The sequence below is a fragment of the Dermacentor albipictus genome, chromosome 1 (assembly GCF_038994185.2).
Source record: "Dermacentor albipictus isolate Rhodes 1998 colony chromosome 1, USDA_Dalb.pri_finalv2, whole genome shotgun sequence".
NCBI lineage: Eukaryota > Metazoa > Arthropoda > Arachnida > Ixodida > Ixodidae > Dermacentor > Dermacentor albipictus.
This window is the reverse complement of record NC_091821.1, coordinates 3,274,157-3,293,369: the sequence shown is the minus strand read 5'-3', so window position 1 is coordinate 3,293,369 and position 19,213 is coordinate 3,274,157. Positions and strand designations below refer to the sequence as shown.

The 19,213-nt window shown below is 48.4% G+C and overlaps 1 protein-coding gene across 5 annotated transcripts in view; it reads right to left on the bottom strand.

Annotated features, from left to right (window-relative positions):
• Positions 1-11,059: 11,059 nt before the first annotated feature.
• The window catches only part of LOC139054626 (acetylcholinesterase-1-like), a 1,099,423-nt gene continuing 1,091,269 nt past the window's right edge, over positions 11,060-19,213 (bottom strand). For 4 of the 5 annotated variants that reach the window (XM_070531932.1, XM_070531939.1, XM_070531941.1 and 1 more), the window contains 2 exons: positions 17,297-17,421; positions 11,060-11,350 (listed from right to left, as the gene is read on the bottom strand). In XM_070531932.1, coding sequence (XP_070388033.1) covers positions 11,164-11,350; positions 17,297-17,421 — 312 coding nt within the window. In that variant the 3' untranslated portion in view covers positions 11,060-11,163. The remainder of the gene's footprint in view (positions 11,351-17,296; positions 17,422-19,213) is intronic. The other variant, XM_070531935.1, reaches the window with a different exon arrangement.

Sequence of the window (19,213 nt, the reverse complement as noted above, 5' to 3'; positions counted from 1 at the left end):
GTCAGAATGCCGCGTAACAATCCGCTTCTATATTGTATCCAGACGCTCCCGATTCTGCTGCTGCAACCAACGGCACCAACGGGAGCCCCATCGACCACAGATGCGCAGCAGATATGGCTTCTGGATATCGAGGGCGCAACTCGTGAATGGACCATCAACTTATTGGCCTTAAAAATCCTAGGTGGCGGGCCTAGAACTGCCTCAGCCCTCCCTCCGGAAGTCCTCACAGCGCCACCAGCGTCGACACTTCTGCCTGGTATAAAGCTGGCCTGCAACGGGTCGCTTGGCAGTGGGCACGGCAGCAGCGTCAGAATGCCGCGTAACAATCCGCTTCTATATTGTATCCAGACGCTCCCGATTCTGCTGCTGCAACCAACGGCACCAACGGGAGCCCCATCGACCACAGATGCGCAGCAGATATGGCTTCTGGATATCGACGGCGCAACTCGTGAATCGACGATCAATTTATTGGCCTTAAAAATCATCGGTGGTGGCGCTGGAACTGCCTCAGCCCTCCCTGCGGAAGTCCTCACAGCGCCACCAGCGTCAACACTTCTGCCTGGTATAAAGCTGGCCTGCAACGGGTCGCTTGGCAGTGGGCACGGCAGCAGCGTCAGAATGCCGCGTAACAATCCGCTTCTATTTTGTATCCAGACGCTCCTGATTCTGCTGCTGCAACCAACGGCACCAACGGGAGCCCCACCGACCACAGATGCGCAGCAGACATGGCTTCTGCATATCGACGGCGCAACTCGTGAATCGACCATCAACTTATTGGCCTTAAAAATCATCGGTGGCGGCACTGGAACTACCTCAGCCCTCCCTGCGGAAGTCCTCACAGCGCCACCAGCGTCAACACTTCTGCCTGGTATAAAGCTGGCCTGCAACGGGTCGCTTGGCAGTGGGCACGGCAGCAGCGTCAGAATGCCGCGTAACAATCCGTTTCTATTTTGTATCCAGACGCTCCTGATTCTGCTGCTGCAACCAACGGCACCAACGGGAGCCCCATCGACCACAGATGCGCAGCAGATATGGCTTCTGGATATCGAGGGCGCAACTCGTGAATCGACCATCAACTTATTTGCCTTAAAAATCATCGGTGGCGGCGCTGGAACTGCCTCAGCCCTCCCTGCGGAAGTCCTCACAGCGCCACCAGCGTCGACACTTCTGCCTGGTATAAAGCTGGCCTGCAACGGGTCGCTTGGCAGTGGGCACGGCAGCAGCGTCAGAATGCTGCCTAACAATCCGCTTCTATTTTGTATCCAGACGCTCCTGATTCTGCTGCTGCAACCAACGGCACCAACGGGAGCCCCATCGACCACAGATGCGCAGCAGATATGGCTTCTGGATATCGACGGCGCAACTCGTGAATCGACCATCAACTTATTGGCCTTAAAAATCATCGGTGGCCGCGCTGGAACTGCCTCAGCGCTCCCTGCGGAAGTCCTCACAGCGCCACCAGCCTCGACACTTCTGCCTGGTATAAAGCTGGTCTGCAACGGGTCGCTTGGCAGTGGGCACGGCAGCAGCGTCAGAATGCCGCGTAACAATCCGCTTCTATATTGTATCCAGACGCTCCCGATTCTGCTGCTGCAACCAACGGCACCAACGGGAGCCCCATCGATCACAGATGCGCAGCAGATATGGCTTCTGGATATTGACGGCGCAACTCGTGAATCGACCATCAACTTATTGGCCTTAAAAATCATCGGTGGCGGCGCTGGAACTGCCTCAGCGCTCCCTTCGGAAGTCCTCACAGCGCCACCAGCGTCGACACTTCTGCCTGGTATAAAGCTGGCCTGCAACGGGTCGCTTGGCAGTGGGCACGGCAGCAGCGTCAGAATGCCGCGTATAAATCCGCTTCTATATTGTATCCAGACGCTCCCGATTCTTCTGCTGCAACCAACGGCACCAACGGGAGCCCCATCGACCACAGATGCGCAGCAGATATGGCTTCTGGATATCGAGGGCGCAACTCGTGAATGGACCATCAACTTATTTGCCTTAAAAATCATAGGTGGCGGCGCTAGAACTGCCTCAGCCCTCCCTCCGGAAGTCCTCACAGCGCCACCAGCGTCGACACTTCTGCCTGGTATAAAGCTGGCCTGCAACGGGTCGCTTGGCAGTGGGCACGGCAGCAGCGTCAGAATGCCGCGTAACAATCCGCTTCTATATTTTATCCAGACGCTCCCGATTCTGCTGCTGCAACCAACGGCACCAACGGGAGCCCCATCGACCACAGATGCGCAGCAGATATGGCTTCTGGATATCGACGGCGCAACTCGTGAATCGACGATCAATTTATTGGCCTTAAAAATCATCGGTGGCGGCGCTGGAACTGCCTCAGCCCTCCCTGCGGATGTCCTCACAGCGCCACCAGCGTCAACACTTCTGCCTGGTATAAAGCTGGCCTGCAACGGGTCGCTAGGCAGTGGGCACGGCAGCAGCGTCAGAATGCCGCGTAACAATCCGCTTCTATTTTGTATCCAGACGCTCCTGATTCTGCTGCTGCAACCAACGGCACCAACGGGAGCCCCATCGACCACAGATGCGCAGCAGATATGGCTTCTGGATATCGACGGCGCAACTCGTGAATCGACCATCAACTTATTGGCCTTAAAAATCATCGGTGGCGGCGCTGGAACTGCCTCAGCGCTCCCTGCGGAAGTCCTCACAGCGCCACCAGCGTCGACACTTCTGCCTGGTATAAAGCTGGTCTGCAACGGGTCGCTTGGCAGTGGGCACGGCAGCAGCGTCAGAATGCCGCGTAACAATCCGCTTCTATATTGTATCCAGACGCTCCCGATTCTGCTGCTGCAACCAACGGCACCAACGGGAGCCCCATCGATCACAGATGCGCAGCAGATATGGCTTCTGGATATCGACGGCGCAACTCGTGAATCGACCATCAACTTATTGGCCTTAAAAATCATCGGTGGCGGCGCTGGAACTGCCTCAGCGCTCCCTGCGGAAGTCCTCACAGAGCCACCAGCGTCAACACTTCTACCTGGTATAAAGCTGGCCTGCAACGGGTCGCTTGGCAGTGGGCACGGCAGCAGCGTCAGAATGCCGCGTAACAATCCGCTTCTATATTGTATCCAGACGCTCCCGATTCTGCTGCTGCAACCAACGGCACCAACGGGAGCCCCATCGACCACAGATGCGCAGCAGATATGGCTTCTGGATATCGACGGCGCAACTCGTGAATCGACCATCAACTTATTGGCCTTAAAAATCATCGGTGGCGGCGCTGGAACTGCCTCATCCCTCCCTGCGGAAGTCCTCACAGCGCCACCAGCGTCGACACTTCTGCCTGGTATAAAGCTGGCCTGCAACGGGTCGCTTGGCAGTGGGCACGGCAGCAGCGTCAGAATGCCGCGTAACAATCCGCTTCTATATTGTATCCAGACGCTCCCGATTCTGCTGCTGCAACCAACGGCACCAACGGGAGCCCCATCGACCACAGATGCGCAGCAGATATGGCTTCTGGATATCGAGGGCGCAACTCGTGAATGGACCATCAACTTATTGGCCTTAAAAATCCTAGGTGGCGGGCCTAGAACTGCCTCAGCCCTCCCTCCGGAAGTCCTCACAGCGCCACCAGCGTCGACACTTCTGCCTGGTATAAAGCTGGCCTGCAACGGGTCGCTTGGCAGTGGGCACGGCAGCAGCGTCAGAATGCCGCGTAACAATCCGCTTCTATATTGTATCCAGACGCTCCCGATTCTGCTGCTGCAACCAACGGCACCAACGGGAGCCCCATCGACCACAGATGCGCAGCAGATATGGCTTCTGGATAACGACGGCGCAACTCGTGAATCGACGATCAATTTATTGGCCTTAAAAATCATCGGTGGCGGCGCTGGAACTGCCTCAGCCCTCCCTGCGGAAGTCCTCACAGCGCCACCAGCGTCAACACTTCTGCCTGGTATAAAGCTGGCCTGCAACGGGTCGCTTGGCAGTGGGCACGGCAGCAGCGTCAGAATGCCGCGTAACAATCCGCTTCTATTTTGTATCCAGACGCTCCTGATTCTGCTGCTGCAACCAACGGCACCAACGGGAGCGCCATCGACCACAGATGCGCAGCAGATATGGCTTCTGGATATCGACGGCGCAACTCGTGAATCGACCATCAACTTATTGGCCTTAAAAATCATCGGTGGCGGCGCTGGAACTGCCTCAGCGCTCCCTGCGGAAGTCCTCACAGCGCCACCAGCGTCGACACTTCTGCCTGGTATAAAGCTGGCCTGCAACGGGTCGCTTGGCAGTGGGCACGGCAGCAGCGTCAGAATGCCGCGTAACAATCCGCTTCTATATTTTATCCAGACGCTCCCGATTCTGCTGCTGCAACCAACGGCACCAACGGGAGCCCCATCGACCACAGATGCGCAGCAGATATGGCTTCTGGATATCGACGGCGCAACTCGTGAATCGACCATCAACTTATTGGCCTTAAAAATCATCGGTGGCGGCGCTGGAACTGCCTCAGCGCTCCCTGCGGAAGTCCTCACAGCGCCACCAGCGTCAACACTTCTGCCTGGTTTAAAGCTGGCCTGCAACGGGTCGCTTGGCAGTGGGCACGGCAGCAGCGTCAGAATGCCGCGTAACAATCCGCTTCTATATTGTATCCAGACGCTCCTGATTCTACTGCTGCAACCAACGGCACCAACGGGAGCTCCATCGACCACAGATGCGCAGCAGATATGGCTTCTGGATATCGACTGCGCAACTCGTGAATCGACCATCAAGTTATTGGCCTTAAAAATCATCGGGGGCGACGCTGGAACTGCCTCAGCCCTCCCTGCGGAAGTCCTCACAGCGCCACCAGCGTCAACATTTCTGCCTGGTATAAAGCTGGCCTGCAACGGGTCGCTTGGCAGTGGGCACGGCAGCAGCGTCAGAATGCCGCGTAACAATCCGCTTCTATTTTGTATCCAGACGCTCCTGATTGTGCTGCTGCAACCAACGGCACCAACGGGAGCCCCATCGACCACAGATGCGCAGCAGATATGGCTTCTGGATATCGACGGCGTAACTCGTGAATCGACCATCAACTTATTGGCCTTAAAAATCATCGGTGGCGGCGCTGGAACTGCCTCAGCCCTCCCTGCGGAAGTCCTCACAGCGCCACCAGCGTCAACATTTCTGCCTGGTATAAAGCTGGCCTGCAACGGGTCGCTTGGCAGTGGGCACGTCAGCAGCGTCAGAATGCCGCGTAACAATCCGCTTCTATTTTGTATCCAGACGCTCCTGATTCTGCTGCTGCAACCAACGGCACCAACGGGAGCCCCATCGACCACAGATGCGCAGCAGATATGGCTTCTGGATATCGACGGCGCAACTCGTGAATCGACCATCAACTTATTGGCCTTAAAAATCATCGGTGGCGGCGCTGGAACTGCCTCAGCCCTCCCTGCGGAAGTCCTCACAGCGCCACCAGCGTCAACACTTCTGCCTGGTATAAAGCTGGCCTGCAACGGGTCGCTTGGCAGTGGGCACGGCAGCAGCGTCAGAATGCCGCGTAACAATCCGCTTCTATTTTGTATCCAGACGCTCCTGATTCTGCTGCTGCAACCAACGGCACCAACGGGAGCCCCATCGACCACAGATGCGCAGCAGATATGGCTTCTGGATATCGACGGCGCAACTCGTGAATCGACCATCAACTTATTGGCCTTAAAAATCATCGGTGGCGGCGCTGGAACTGCCTCAGCCCTCCCTGCGGAAGTCCTCACAGCGCCACCAGCGTCGACACTTCTGCCTGGTATAAAGCTGGCCTGCAACGGGTCGCTTGGCAGTGGGCACGGCAGCAGCGTCAGAATGCCGCGTAACGATCAGCTTCTATTTTGTATCCAGACGCTCCTGATTCTGCTGCTGCAACCAATGGCACCAACGGGAGCCACATCGACCACAGATGCGCAGCAGATATGGCTTCTGGATATCGACGGCGCAACTCGTGAATCGACCATCAACTTATTGGCCTTAAAAATCATCGGTGGCGGCGCTGGAACTGCCTCAGCCCTCCCTGCGGAAGTCTTCACAGCGCTACCAGCGTCAACACTTCTGCCTGGTATAAAGCTGGCCTGCAACGGGTCGCTTGGCAGTGGGCACGGCAGCAGCGTCAGAATGCTGCCTAACAATCCGCTTTTATTTTTGTATCCAGGTGAGAAAAAAATTTGGAAAATAGTGATGTATTCCTTATTTTGCTGCCGTGCCCACGGCTCCTGTGTGACTTGGTTGGCAATTCCTGCGCTTGTATGCGGTTCTTACTGCTTCTGGGTGGCGATGTCGAGTCCAATCCGGGACCCACACTTGAAGAGCTGGCCGCTCAATTGAAGCTTATCGCGGGTGAAATAAAAAATGGCGGAGCAGAAACGAATAAAAACCTTAATGCGCTTGATAAAAAGCTAGAGAAAATTGCTAGCCTTCAGACTAAAGTGACTGGCTGTGTCAACAGAGTAGCTGAACTTGAATGTAGTGTTAAAATTAGGGCCAAAAAACTAGATGCCCTCGAAAACATAAGCCTTCGTTCTAATCTGATCGTATATGGTGTCGAGGAAAGAGAAGACGAGTCGACTCAAGTACTTGAAACAACTGTAGTTAAGGAAATTTTCGAGGATGTACTTGGCGTAACAATGTCGGGAGTCCAACGCATTCACCGTCTTGGTAGGCCAAAGCAGGGCGATGAGCAAAAATCCAGGCCTATCATAATGAAGCTAGTTGATTACCAAGTTAAAACCAACATTATGAAAAACTGCTCAAAATTGAAAGGCTCCAAAATTTCCATCGGTGAGGATTTTCCCCAGCCTATCCGAGAAATTAGAAGGAAGCTGTGGGCTTACACGAAAGAAAATCGTGATCGACAGGAAAATGTACGCCTTGTGTATGATAAGGTTAAAGTACAGGGAAGGCTCCTCTCTTGGGACGAAAACAGCAATATAATGATGGCGGTAACAAAAAACGCCAAGCAGAAGGCAATTAAAAAAGATCTACCAAGCGAGCCACGTATCACGAGAAGCCGAAGTCAGCAACAGTAGTCAACATAAATGCTCGCAGTCTCATTAATAAGGTAGATCAGCTAGAAGCAATACTCCTGGCACATGCACCTGATATCGTCAGTATCACAGAAACATGGCTGCATTGCGGTATTTCCGATAAGGAAGTTGTACCCCCAGGATATGCGATAGTGCGCAAAGGCAGGGAATCACGCGGTGGGGGTGTCGCGCTTCTTTTTAAGGAAGGGATCCACTTTTCTACTATGCCCGACGTAAAAGATACTGAAGCTCTGTGGTGCAACGTGCATCTTCAAGACACGATCGCTAAAGGGGGCGTGTTCTACAGGCCCCCGAATGCTGAAAGCGTGTGCCTTCAATCTTTACTTTACTATATGCAATCGCACGTGCACGGGGGCTCGATTGTACTTGGTGGTGGTTTTAGCCTTCCCGAGATAGAGTGGTGTACCCTTGTCCCTGAAAGAAAAGCTCAAAGTAACTGGACATTATGCTTGGCTTTAACCTTGATCAGCTTGTTGCCGCCCCAACTCGTGTACAGGGAACATCATCCTCCATCTTGGACCTTGTATTTGTGAGTAACAGTCTACCTTTGAATCAGTCGCGAGTAGACATACTTGATGGAATATCCGACCACAAAATGGCCTTATGCTCATTGCCACTCACTAGCCCACCTACAATACGTGGTCAATTAAAGCAAATACCCGCCTTTAACAGAGCCAATGATGACGCTATAATGACGTACCTTGCACACGAGTACCCTGAATTCCATGATTTTTGTACCGATGAACGTTATAGTATCGATGCGGTTTGGTTAAAATTCAAGTTTCATGTCATGCACTCTATGCATCATTTCGTCCCAACTGTGTACAAATCAACTCGCAAACGCAATCCGTGGATCACGCGTGAAATAATTCATACTAAACGTAAAATCAAGAGGTTACGAAAAACTAGCAAGCAACGGGATGTTGCAGGCTACCGTTCTCAAGTAAATTCCCTTACTAGATTACTTAAGGAACAAGTACGTAATGCTAAACAGAAATTCTGTGGCTCTACATTGCACGAGTTTATTAAGAACGCGCCTCACAAATTCTGGCAGTATATGAATGCAAAGCGGACTAATCCAACTTCACAAGATGCGCTAGATCAGGCTAGAGCTCATGATTTTAACGACTATCTTTGTTCTGTTTTCACAACTGATAATGGTACTGCGAAAATGAATCCTTCCTTTTACAATTGGGATAATCGACTGCTAGGCACGCCTACTTTATCGGAGGCAGGTATTCTTTCACTCCTATTAGGCATCAATGAAAGGAAAAGTAGCGGTCCAGACGCAATTCCCAACAGCTTTTTGAAACGGTACGCCGAGCCAGTCAGCAGATATCTTTATCTCATATATTCAAAAGCTTTGAAAGACTGCTGCCCTCCGGGTGAATGGAAAATCGCAAAAATTACTCCCGTACTCAAATCGGGTAATGCAGCGTCTCCTTCTAATTACCGGCCTATTTCTATCCCTTGCACTTGCAGCAAAATTCTAGAGCACATTGTATTAAAATATCTCATAAGTTTTATTGAGTCGAACAATATCCTCCACATGAATCAGCATGGCTTCAGATCTGGATTATCAACTGTTACACAGCTTGTTGAAACACTGCATGACCTGGCCCTCGGCATTAACGAGCGCATTCAAACTAGCGTCATTTTCTCGACTTCTCGAAGGCGTTTGACCGCGTCTCGCACACTAAACTACTCCTTAAACTTAATTACATATTAGGTGATGGCCCAATTTACCAATGGATTACTAATTACTTAACTGGCCGCTACCAATTTGTACAGTTCGGCTCTCACTCCTCCGACCTTGCTCAAGTGTTATCAGGCCTTCGCCAGGGATTTGTACTAGCTGCAGTTGTATTTTTAATATTTATTAATGACATAACTAACTATGCTGACGTGAAACTTAGGCTCTTTGCTGATGACTGCATGCTCTATAATGAAGTACGACACCGCGACGACCAGGTGAAATTAAATATTGCCTTGAATAAAATAGCTCAATGGTGCATAGACTGGCAAATGACAATAAACATTGATAAAACCGTATTCATGTCCATTACAAATAAAGCGTCTAAGCTGGATTTTCCATATCACTTTAACGATGTGCCACTTCGAAGTGTAAACCAGTATAAATATCTAGGTCTCATAATATCGTCTAATCTCAGCTGGACAGAGCACGTGCGTCAAGTTTCAAATAAAGCATTAAATAAACTGTTCTTCATTAAACGGGCCTTGTCATATTCTACACATGAAACAAAGCTTCTTGCATACGTCAGTTTTGTCCAGCCAGTCTTGGAATACTATTGTCTGGTTCCCTCACACTGCGAACGATTTCGCCATTTTTGAAAGGGTGCAGCGGAAAGCGGTGCGTTTTATCTTTAACAGATACAGACGCCTTGATTCACCTACTACTCTGTTACAGCGTGCTGGTCTAGCTACCCTTGAAAGTCGCGCAAAGCTTTTTCGGCTCAAATTTGTATACCAACTATTGCATAGATCATTCCGTATAATCCCCGACTCTTATTTTAAATTTCGTGTGACCAGACTGACCAGAAGACGGCACGCATGGGAGCTTGTAGAATATCCGTTTATTAACAATGCGTTTCGTTATTCTTTCTTCCCACGCTCAATTCGTGAATGGAATGCACTGGATGTAGTCACAAAATAGCAGCCAACAATAGCAAAGTTTATCGATTTAATTGAGCATGCTGCATGAGCCTAAAAGTTGTTAATATAAGTAACCAAATTGCTTTCGTCATGCAATCTATCCCGATTCAGTTTGTGCTAGGAAAGCACTTGCCTACACTTGTTGTTTTGTGCATTATGCATTTGAATGATGCCTTCTACCCTGCATTTTTTTTATTTTCCTGCTGGTTGATGTACATTGGTTTCGTGGTGTGTATTATTATCTATGAATGTACTACTGCTATTCTTGAATAGTCTCCAATCACTATGTACTCATTTATTGAATGTTTTAGTAGTGTTAATTGATGTGACTTGTTGCTCACCCCTGTAAAAATCCCCATGGGGGATTGACAGTATTCTATAAATAAATAATAAATAAAATTAAAGTAAGAAAGATGTGTTAAAAAATGATAAAAGATTTATTACGCTGTGCGAAACTTTGGAGGTATCTATAAGTATGGACAGCTGGGCTAGTTGGTTATGATTAGCATTATGAAACATAGTTCCAGCGCACAATTGAACAAGGACGAGGAGAGAAAGACAACACGAACGCCAGATCGCTAAGTATGGACTGCTGAGCTAGTTGGTTATGATTAGCATTATGAAACATAGTTCCAGCGCACAATTGAACAAGGACGAGGAGAGAAAGACAACACGAACGCCAGTCGCTAATTATGGACAGCTGGGCTAGTTGGTTATGATTAGCATTATGAAACATAGTTCCAGCGCACAATTGAACAAGGACGACTGGCTACCTACGGAAAGCGATGCTAAAAACTGTCAGGGAGCAGGGACGAGGACTATAAATAAAGGTCGCATCGACGAAATAAATAAGATATGATTTGTTCTGGACCTTCTTCTTGAGTTCAATAATGTAAAGTGTGATACTGTGGCGAACCACTCGCGAACCGACTAGTGTCGCTAGCCGGTTTGCAAACTGTTAGAAATTCCTCATTCTCCGAATAGGAACTGAGGCGGTATAAAATGGGAGTGCGTTGAACCCGTACCCGAACCGATATGGTATTTTTCGGTGCGACACCCTAGTTTTACTATTCTCTAGAAATGGCTGCTGCCAAGAAATGCCTATAATTATCGTTAGGGCCTAGTCAAACTGCAGTTGTAGCGTTTAGCCCACATAACCATCCAACCTATATCTGGTTAACAAAATCATACATACATAAAGGACCCCTCTTCTTTCGACGCGTCATGCGACCATCTAGTAATGCTAGATGATGCTCGAACATGGAAACACATCTTTTATATACTGTGCGAAAACGACGTACAAGAATTCTCAAATACGAGCTTTCGCGTGATAACCTTTATTTTGTCGCAATTGCTGACAATAGTATTCTTTAATGAAGCGAAAATACCGCAGAATCACTGTGACCCCATGAGAGGCTGCATGCTTGATCCACTCTCATATAACGAGTCTAGGAGCGGTAGATCCGTCCGAGGGTCGGAAAAGCGCAGGGCGAAGTTTTTCGCATACGTCCGAGCCCCAGGCAGCGACGGGGCGGAAGGCACCTGAGGTTACCACTACTTTCACCTCCGCGCCTTTTCTGAACTTGGGCCAAGCCTTCAACTTGTATATTGGTTGCAGCTCCCTGTCGGGGAGAAAGCAAGAGAGAGAGAGAGAGAGAGGGACTTCAATAAATTATGACTTGGACGTTTTCACTAGGCAACATAACTTCTGCTCAATTATTTTCCTCGATTAATTCTGAACACCTCACTTGTACGCATGCTACATGTCAATTTCCTTTTTTGTAAATGTTAGCCTAAGCAATTTATTCGGCCCCTCCCACTAAGTTTCCATCCTTTAAAACAATGTCTGGTGCTTTGATATTCTTTAGCAAACTGAACCCTCTACACGCATATCTTGGCATGCAGTCTCTTTTTTTTATCACTGTCATAGTCATGGTTCACCATACAAGTGAATGAAGTTTCTCTTTTACAGCCTCATTAGTGTTCTCAAGAACTACATTGCATGCAGTAGCGCTACATTACAAAGATGCTCTATATGCCTGTAAATCTCTAAATAAGTCACGCCAATATTCCGAAGAATTGCTTTTTTTACAAAGGAGCATCCAGGAAAACGTTGTATTTCCCTCTTTAAAAATACAGTATCCCATGTTGCCGCACATGTATAGTGTTTGGCCTTGTCGCACTCAGCTTGTATACAATTCTTTTTCGATCGCGCTACCCGCTAGAGGGGCAGCCTCGGCCACCACCGAGACAGAAACGATCCGCGCGTACACGTATACACAAGAGGAAAACACGCTTGCATGCCAGGTTTCAACGATCGTGGCGGCCAGTAGTTCTGACAGCGAGGGGCGCAGGCTAATCAAGAAGTGCTGTAGCATAGTATTGAGTGGCGGTCCTCATTGGCCATCTGGGTCGGCCAATCCGCAGTGCTTGTTGAGGATTGCAGAATGTTGCTAGGCCCGCGGCGGCAGCGCAATGATGCCACACTTGTATGGGTCGGAACCTTCGAGGCTCCACGATTTAGCAGGTATGTGCGAGTCGATTGCGTAGCCGACGGCGGGTCATGTTCATTATAGCTAGGTGTTGGTCACACTCTAGATACGTCTGCACTGTAGACATATGCGCAGGTCTGAACTCAACGTTTGCTTCGTGAACAACTCGTTGTCGTGAGCTAGAAGGTGGGGCGTAGGAATCTCATGCAAGTACGAACCACGAGTGTCGCGTGTGCGACATGAGGTCCATTAGGAGGAGCTCGCCACAAACAATATACGGCCAACCGTTATGACGTCAGCGAAGCGACAACATTGCGGCGTTGTCCGTCGCAATTTTAGCGTTTCGATGGTTCTGCAGTGACTGAATCAGAGATGGAATACAGGCGTTCTTTGCTGATGAGGATACTGTACACTGAGCTACGATTTTCAGCAAATGTCACAATTTAGCTTCTTAGAATCGAGAGTTTACTAGCCTGCAAATAGTTTAATGATGCGCGATGTTGTGCTGGTTGGTGCTCAATGTCTGTGATGTGCAAGTGGTCAGCGGAGGAAACGCCGTTCTCATGGCTGCACTTTTTCTGCGTTTCTACTTCATTGTCAACCCTTTACCCACCTTGCACAGCTTCAACACTTTCTGAATTTAGATAGTACAGGTCTAGCCTGCATGATGGGACCTTTTCAATAGCGTCTGCACGGCACATCGCTTTGTCGTACTTGCTATATCAAAGCGTATTTCGCTCGCTTCAACAAAAATATTGCATGAAGTTATTGTGTTCTCCGACTTGACGAGTGCTATATCGCTACGAAAAAAGAAACACGATATAACACGGCTTGGCCGTGGAAGCCCAGCCGTTAAACCGGCCCACTTATTGGTACCTAGTAAGTCAATCGCCGATATCGTTTGCGGCGTTTTGCCCCGGAAGTGCATGATTCCCTGGAGCCATTCCAATAATCCCAAGGCGCAGGGCTCGGAGTGGTGGCGGCGTCTTCAGGCATGTCAGATGACTATGGATGGAAAGCGCGGCATGTCGGCGGCCTTTCGGAAAGTTACAGCAACCAAGCCTCCGTTTTCAAACCGGCACAGCGCCACAAGGAACGGAAGAAACAGCCGAACCGGCCAAAATGAAATGAAAAAAATAGAGAATCAAATACCAACTCACCCAGTCCTCAACACAATGCTCCTGCATTACCGAGTGCTACACACATCCAGCAACAACACTGGATGCGAAAGATGCTTATTCAAGCCCTGCAGGCGAGCTTGAAGAACAAATGCGAGTACAGGTATGGCATGGTGCGTAAAAGGCTGTGTGTAGAAGTCGTGACATCAGAAGCGAGGCGAAGGACGGCAACTACGCAGCGGTAAGTTTTTCATCCAGCTCGCCATCAGGGTCTGAATAAATATTTTCCGTGGTCGTGTACGGCTTTTATACCTATCGCTTCACTGTATTATATATGGATTCTAGGTTTCGTTTTGATTATGTGAAAATGGTGTTTTATGCTTTTCTAAAGAAAAGAACCTGTCTAGACAATACGTCCTCCGGAGGAAAGGAAGGAGCAGTGTAGCATCCGCGTTGGACATCTACATGGTAGGAATTACGCTTCACTGGTGCTATCTTGAGGATGACGCAAATCCTCTACGCTCGAAATAAAAAAACGCAATAAAATATAATAGGATACGCAATAAAACTTAGGAGGGGTGGCCATCCACTAAAGGATTTAATGCGATTATCATTATCCGGGTACTCCATGCATTTTCCAGGGACTGTCCGTATGTCTGCCTGCCTGTCTACTGATAGGCCGTTTTCCCGCAAACCTGAATCACTGGGTCACATGATCTTGTGGCTATAGTATCGTGCTGTTGTCACGAGAGAACCGGGTTCGAAACAAGTCGAGGTACGAAACTTGGACTACGGCTATGTGACAATGCATATGTGCCGCTCATCAGCTGGACTCGTCAGTGTTAGCCATTACTTATGTGGCGCTTTTTAATAAGCCTGGTTCATCACAACTGTGATCACTGGATATGTGAAAGCATGTATATACCAGAATTCAATTACCATATTTGATGTAAATTTGGGTCGCTGGGTATGTGGCAATCTTCAATGAACCTGTTTACCCCATTCCTAGGCCCTTGGATATGTGGCACTGGGAATGTGCCGCTCTTCAATGAACCCGTCCCACTTCAAGTTTGTAAACTGTTTATGGGTCCTGTTTATGTGCCACTGGCTATGTGCCGTTATTCAATGAGCTTCTTTTACGCCGACTTGTGTCACTAGCTGTCTATGGATTAGTGCCGCACTTCAATGAAGCTCTTTGACGCCAAGTTGGGTCGCTGAGAATGTGCTACTGCGTCTGTGCCACTCTTGAATAACAAAAAAATTAAGTTTCTCCAGTGGGAGACGAAGTCTAACCCAGGTCATAAATAATTAAACATGCTTGTCTGCGCGGCACGGGGACTTACCTCTGGACACGTGTCAAGAGGGAAGAGACCATCCCGTAACCTCTTATGCATGGTTTGTTTCAGCGGTTGCACTACCTTGTGTCAATACATTGCACCCATGCTAGTCGCAGTAACGTCAACACACCTCGCAACATTGCTTCTGCCAGATTTTTATTGGAACCAGCGCGTTTGGTGTGGATGTTAAGGATATTGTTTAGTGCAATTAGCATTCACAAAAAATAAAATAAAAAAGTATGCCTGCCAAGGGGATATGCCTGCCAGTATGCCTGCCAAGGTGCCTGCCAAGTATGCCTGCCAAGTATGCCAAGTATGCCTGCCAAGGTGCCAAGGGGCCACCTTGTGGCCTTCGCAAGGTGTTTGGAATAACATCTCGACTAGTGTTTGTCTTTTCAACAACCTTCAGTAAAAAGGCTAACACTCCCGCCTGTGACATGAAGGGGGGGGGGGGGGGGGGGGTTGTACGGATTGATAAGCATGGGTAGCGTTCCGAAAGCTAATTATCAGCAGTGAAAATACGCTGAAAGTAGCTCTAAAAAGACTGGCTCTCTGTTTTCCGCCTGAGGTATGCGTACGTGCTTGATTATTATGCTTACACTTATGTACCGCCTGAAATTATCAGGAGCCGATTTAATAAAGCTGTGCAGAGAGTGAGTGAGGCAGTGTTATTTCGCCACACTTTACTTTTCAGGGAGCTGGACAGCACTGATATTTGCGACCCAACACTGCTGCATGTTCCAGCCTTCGCAGCACTTGTGAGTTGCTTAATTTTGCGCTTGATGTGGACTATTTCATGCGTGATCCACGGATATTGCATTATCAAAACTTTTAAAGTTTTGGAATAAAGGTGTCTATGCAGTGCCTGAAAATATTTATAAATGTTGTCCATACGATATCTACCGACGAGGGTTCGCCTGAGGAGAAGTCTATGAAGTTCGGAAATTCATGAGCAAGATATGTCATTATGGCAGCGTCGTCCGCCCTCTTAAATGCAAGTACCCATTTCGTTGTGCCATCTGTATGAGCTGGACTTGAATATTCCAAGGAACACGTAACAATCTTATGGTTAGACAAGCCTTCCTATGTTTCTACAATAAAGGGATGTTTTGAAAAGTGATCACTGATAAAAACAGTATCTAGAATTGAAATCGAGGAGCTTTGGTAACGCGTTGGAACTGTAGCCAATTGAGCAAGAATAATTGGAACATGATGCCGGTAATCCATTGCCAGTCACCGCCGCTGGATTTACAAAGTCCCAGTTTAACCAAGGAAACGTGAAGTCGCCTGCTATATTATTATTATTTTTTTTGCCGCGGAGTATGTGTTGTGTGTGTGCTTGCAGTCATAAAGTGCTTCTAAAAATTATATTGCAGCGTCAGCTAGTCTGTAGACAGCTCTAACCTACGTGCTTTCATTCTTCACGTAGAACTGACACCGTACTGCTTCAGTATCAGGAGCTATTGGCATAACTGCATAGGGTATTCCATGCCTAAATAGTAGAGTTACCGCTCGACCTCTTGATTTCCTGTCCTTGCGCACATTCGCATACTCTGGCGGTACAACCTCGTAGTCTAATACACTGGACTGCAACCACATTTCAGTGAGTGCAACAATGTCTGCCTGATAGGCAAGATCAGATACGAGTACTGTCATAGTACTGCGGCAATTCCTATTAACAGTTGTCAGCGTTAACGATTTCGACTAGAGCGCGTTCTTATGCTCTCTTGTTCGCTTATTTTTCACCCTCAACTCTCACTTCGTTCAGTCTCCCAGATCAAATGAGAGCCAGTTAGGCGAACTTTATCGTAGGTTAATGTAACGTGCTTTTGGCGGTCACGGTTTTCTTTTGTTTCTGAATGCGAAGCACTTCTCGGAGAACATTTCTCACATTTACAGTATCTTTCTTTCTTTCTTTCTTTCTTTCTTTCTTTCTTTCTTTCTTTCTTTCTTTCTTTCTTTCTTTCTTTCTTTCTTTCTTTCTTTCTTTCTGTCTGTCTGTCTGTCTGTCTGTCTGTCTGCGTCTTGGTGCTCTCATGGTCGTCTCGTTAACTCGGTATGTACCACAATTGGCATACTATGACAATATTGTATGGCGAACATAAGATGAACGGTCATGACACGAATCTGAGGATATGCATGTCATGTAGGTCATGAATCAGCCGACTATGTCTTGGTGCCCTCATGGTCCTTTCGTTAACTTGGTATGTATCAAAATTGACAAAATATGATAAGAGTGTATGATGAACATGAATGATTGGTAACGACATGAATATCGTGACATGTATGTCATGCAGGTCATTAAACAGTTGCCTACGTCTTGGCGCTCTCATGGTCGTTTCGTTAACTTGGTAGGTACCAGAATTAGTACAGTAGGAGAAGAGTGTGTGACGATCATAACTGATACGTCATAACACGAATGTAAGGACAGCAAACACGTGATGCCACGCATCGCTTCCGTGCTATAGGCAAGTGCAGTGGGGGCTCTGTTTAGTGCGAGGAAGGCTACGAATGCCTGCGCCCATGCAGACGTTCATATGCCCTCTGCTGCACGTCAACTTGCACGCAATACGTTTCGTAACCCAAGCTATTCGGCTCGCGCCCCTCATATATTGGCATACCCGCTGCGGGCGAAAGAGCTCCAGTAGTTCATTACCACCTCGCTCAGCTTCACTTCGGGACCAGACCGGGCGTCTTCGAACGGCACACCGAACAGCAGGTCGATGTCGTCTCCGCGGGTGGTCACCTGCGCGAAGAAGTGAATTCTGGGGTTTTCCACGCCGAAACCACGAATGTAATAGACAGTTATAGTTTAGCTGGTCAGCGTAGATGCCAGTGCGCATGTGCGGCACGCTGGGGCGGCCAGCGTTTTTAGGGAGCGCGTCCCTCGCTCACTGATATCCTATATTATGAGGCATGCCATATTGGGGGAGTCCGGAATAGTTTGGACCACCAGGGGTTCCTTAACGTGCACCGAATGCATGAACACGAGCGTTTTTACATCTCGCCCTCATCTAAAAGCAGCCGCCGTGGCCTGAATTTGATCCCGCCACCTCGTGCTTAGTAGCCCAATGCCAAAGCCACTACGTAACCACGGGGGGTCCCCGGCGCGAAGAGCGAAACGTAGTTCCTTTTTTAAAGTAATGACAATTGTTTAGGCTTGTTTTCTTCAATTCATAGTGCTGCATTATGACAGCTACTTGCAGAGAAAGTAATATGAACGCTCATAGCCCATTCTTGAGTATACATGAAGATTGCAAAAAAGGCCATTGTCATCATTAAATATGGTTACAGCACTAAAGATTGTTATGTGGGGTTCTAAGGCGCAAAAGCAACTCAGGCTATGATGCTTACCATAAGTTTTTAAAGTTGGGACCATATGAAGCCACAAAACTCAATATTTCAGAGTTTATTAAAAAAACTGGCCTGTAAAAGTTACCAACATAATCAAGGGATACAAACGTTTTCTTTTACAAGATCAAAACCGAGGAATTGGCATTATCGTTTTGTAAAGTTCACGAACGTATTGCAGTTACTTCTCCGCGAACGCTGGATGCGGTAATATAACGTTGTTCGCAGCATGCTCTGAAATTTGCACCCTTTGGAGCTTATTTTGTCCCCACACACCAATCGCCCTCTGTAATACGTGCCCTTCTTTAACGCTGCACGCCCGGTGCTCCCACCATGTAATCAGAGTGAAACAGCATTTTTGACAGAAAAGTAGATAGCGCAGAGTATTGAACAAGAAAAACGCAAGGAAGAAAGATGATTACTGTTTCTAGACAAAATGCCGCTGAATGGCGTGAACTTCTTTCAGAGCGCAAGAGGTTCCAGGCACCAATTACACGTCTGACGTTCATGGCGAATAAAAAGTTGCGCCAAGTGCATGTTTCCTCTGAAAACGCACATACAATAAGTTCCAGAAAGCGTTCCTGGTGTTGAGATGTATGCAATCCTTTCAGTAGTATGTCGATTTCAAGTTTGTAACATTCCTTTATCAGGAATGGGGCAGACAGATGGAGTAGCACGCTGTCGTATAAAGGTTATAAACAGGAATAAGATGGCTCTCTGAGGCAACCTTCGCAGATACGCGAAACGACGCACGGGCGGCGCATGACCGCGCGCCGTCTGCTCGATTTGTGCTCGATTTTTGAGGCAAGGACGATGACTGTAATAAAACTATCCCGTCTATCATAATAAGCAGTGGAACGTACATAGTCCGGAGACTCAGCTTTCGATTGATGCCTCTCTCGACTCTCCACATATGGCGCAAGACTGTTCCCGAAAGCGATTTTTGTAACACTGTCGTGAAAATTGCAGTGGTATCTATAAAAACATGAGCGTACCACTTGGCGAAGCCTCGGTAGCCGTGGCCGAGTGGTAGAATAGCGAGCACATTTCGTCCCGCATCGCGGGCGGCCGTGGTTCGATTCCACCTTCGCGGCCTTTCTTTTTAAAGCAGCATAGGACCTAGATTTGTAGTCTCTCACTAGATGGCAGAATCACAAAACCCAAGATTTCCTTTCGGTTTTGGTTTT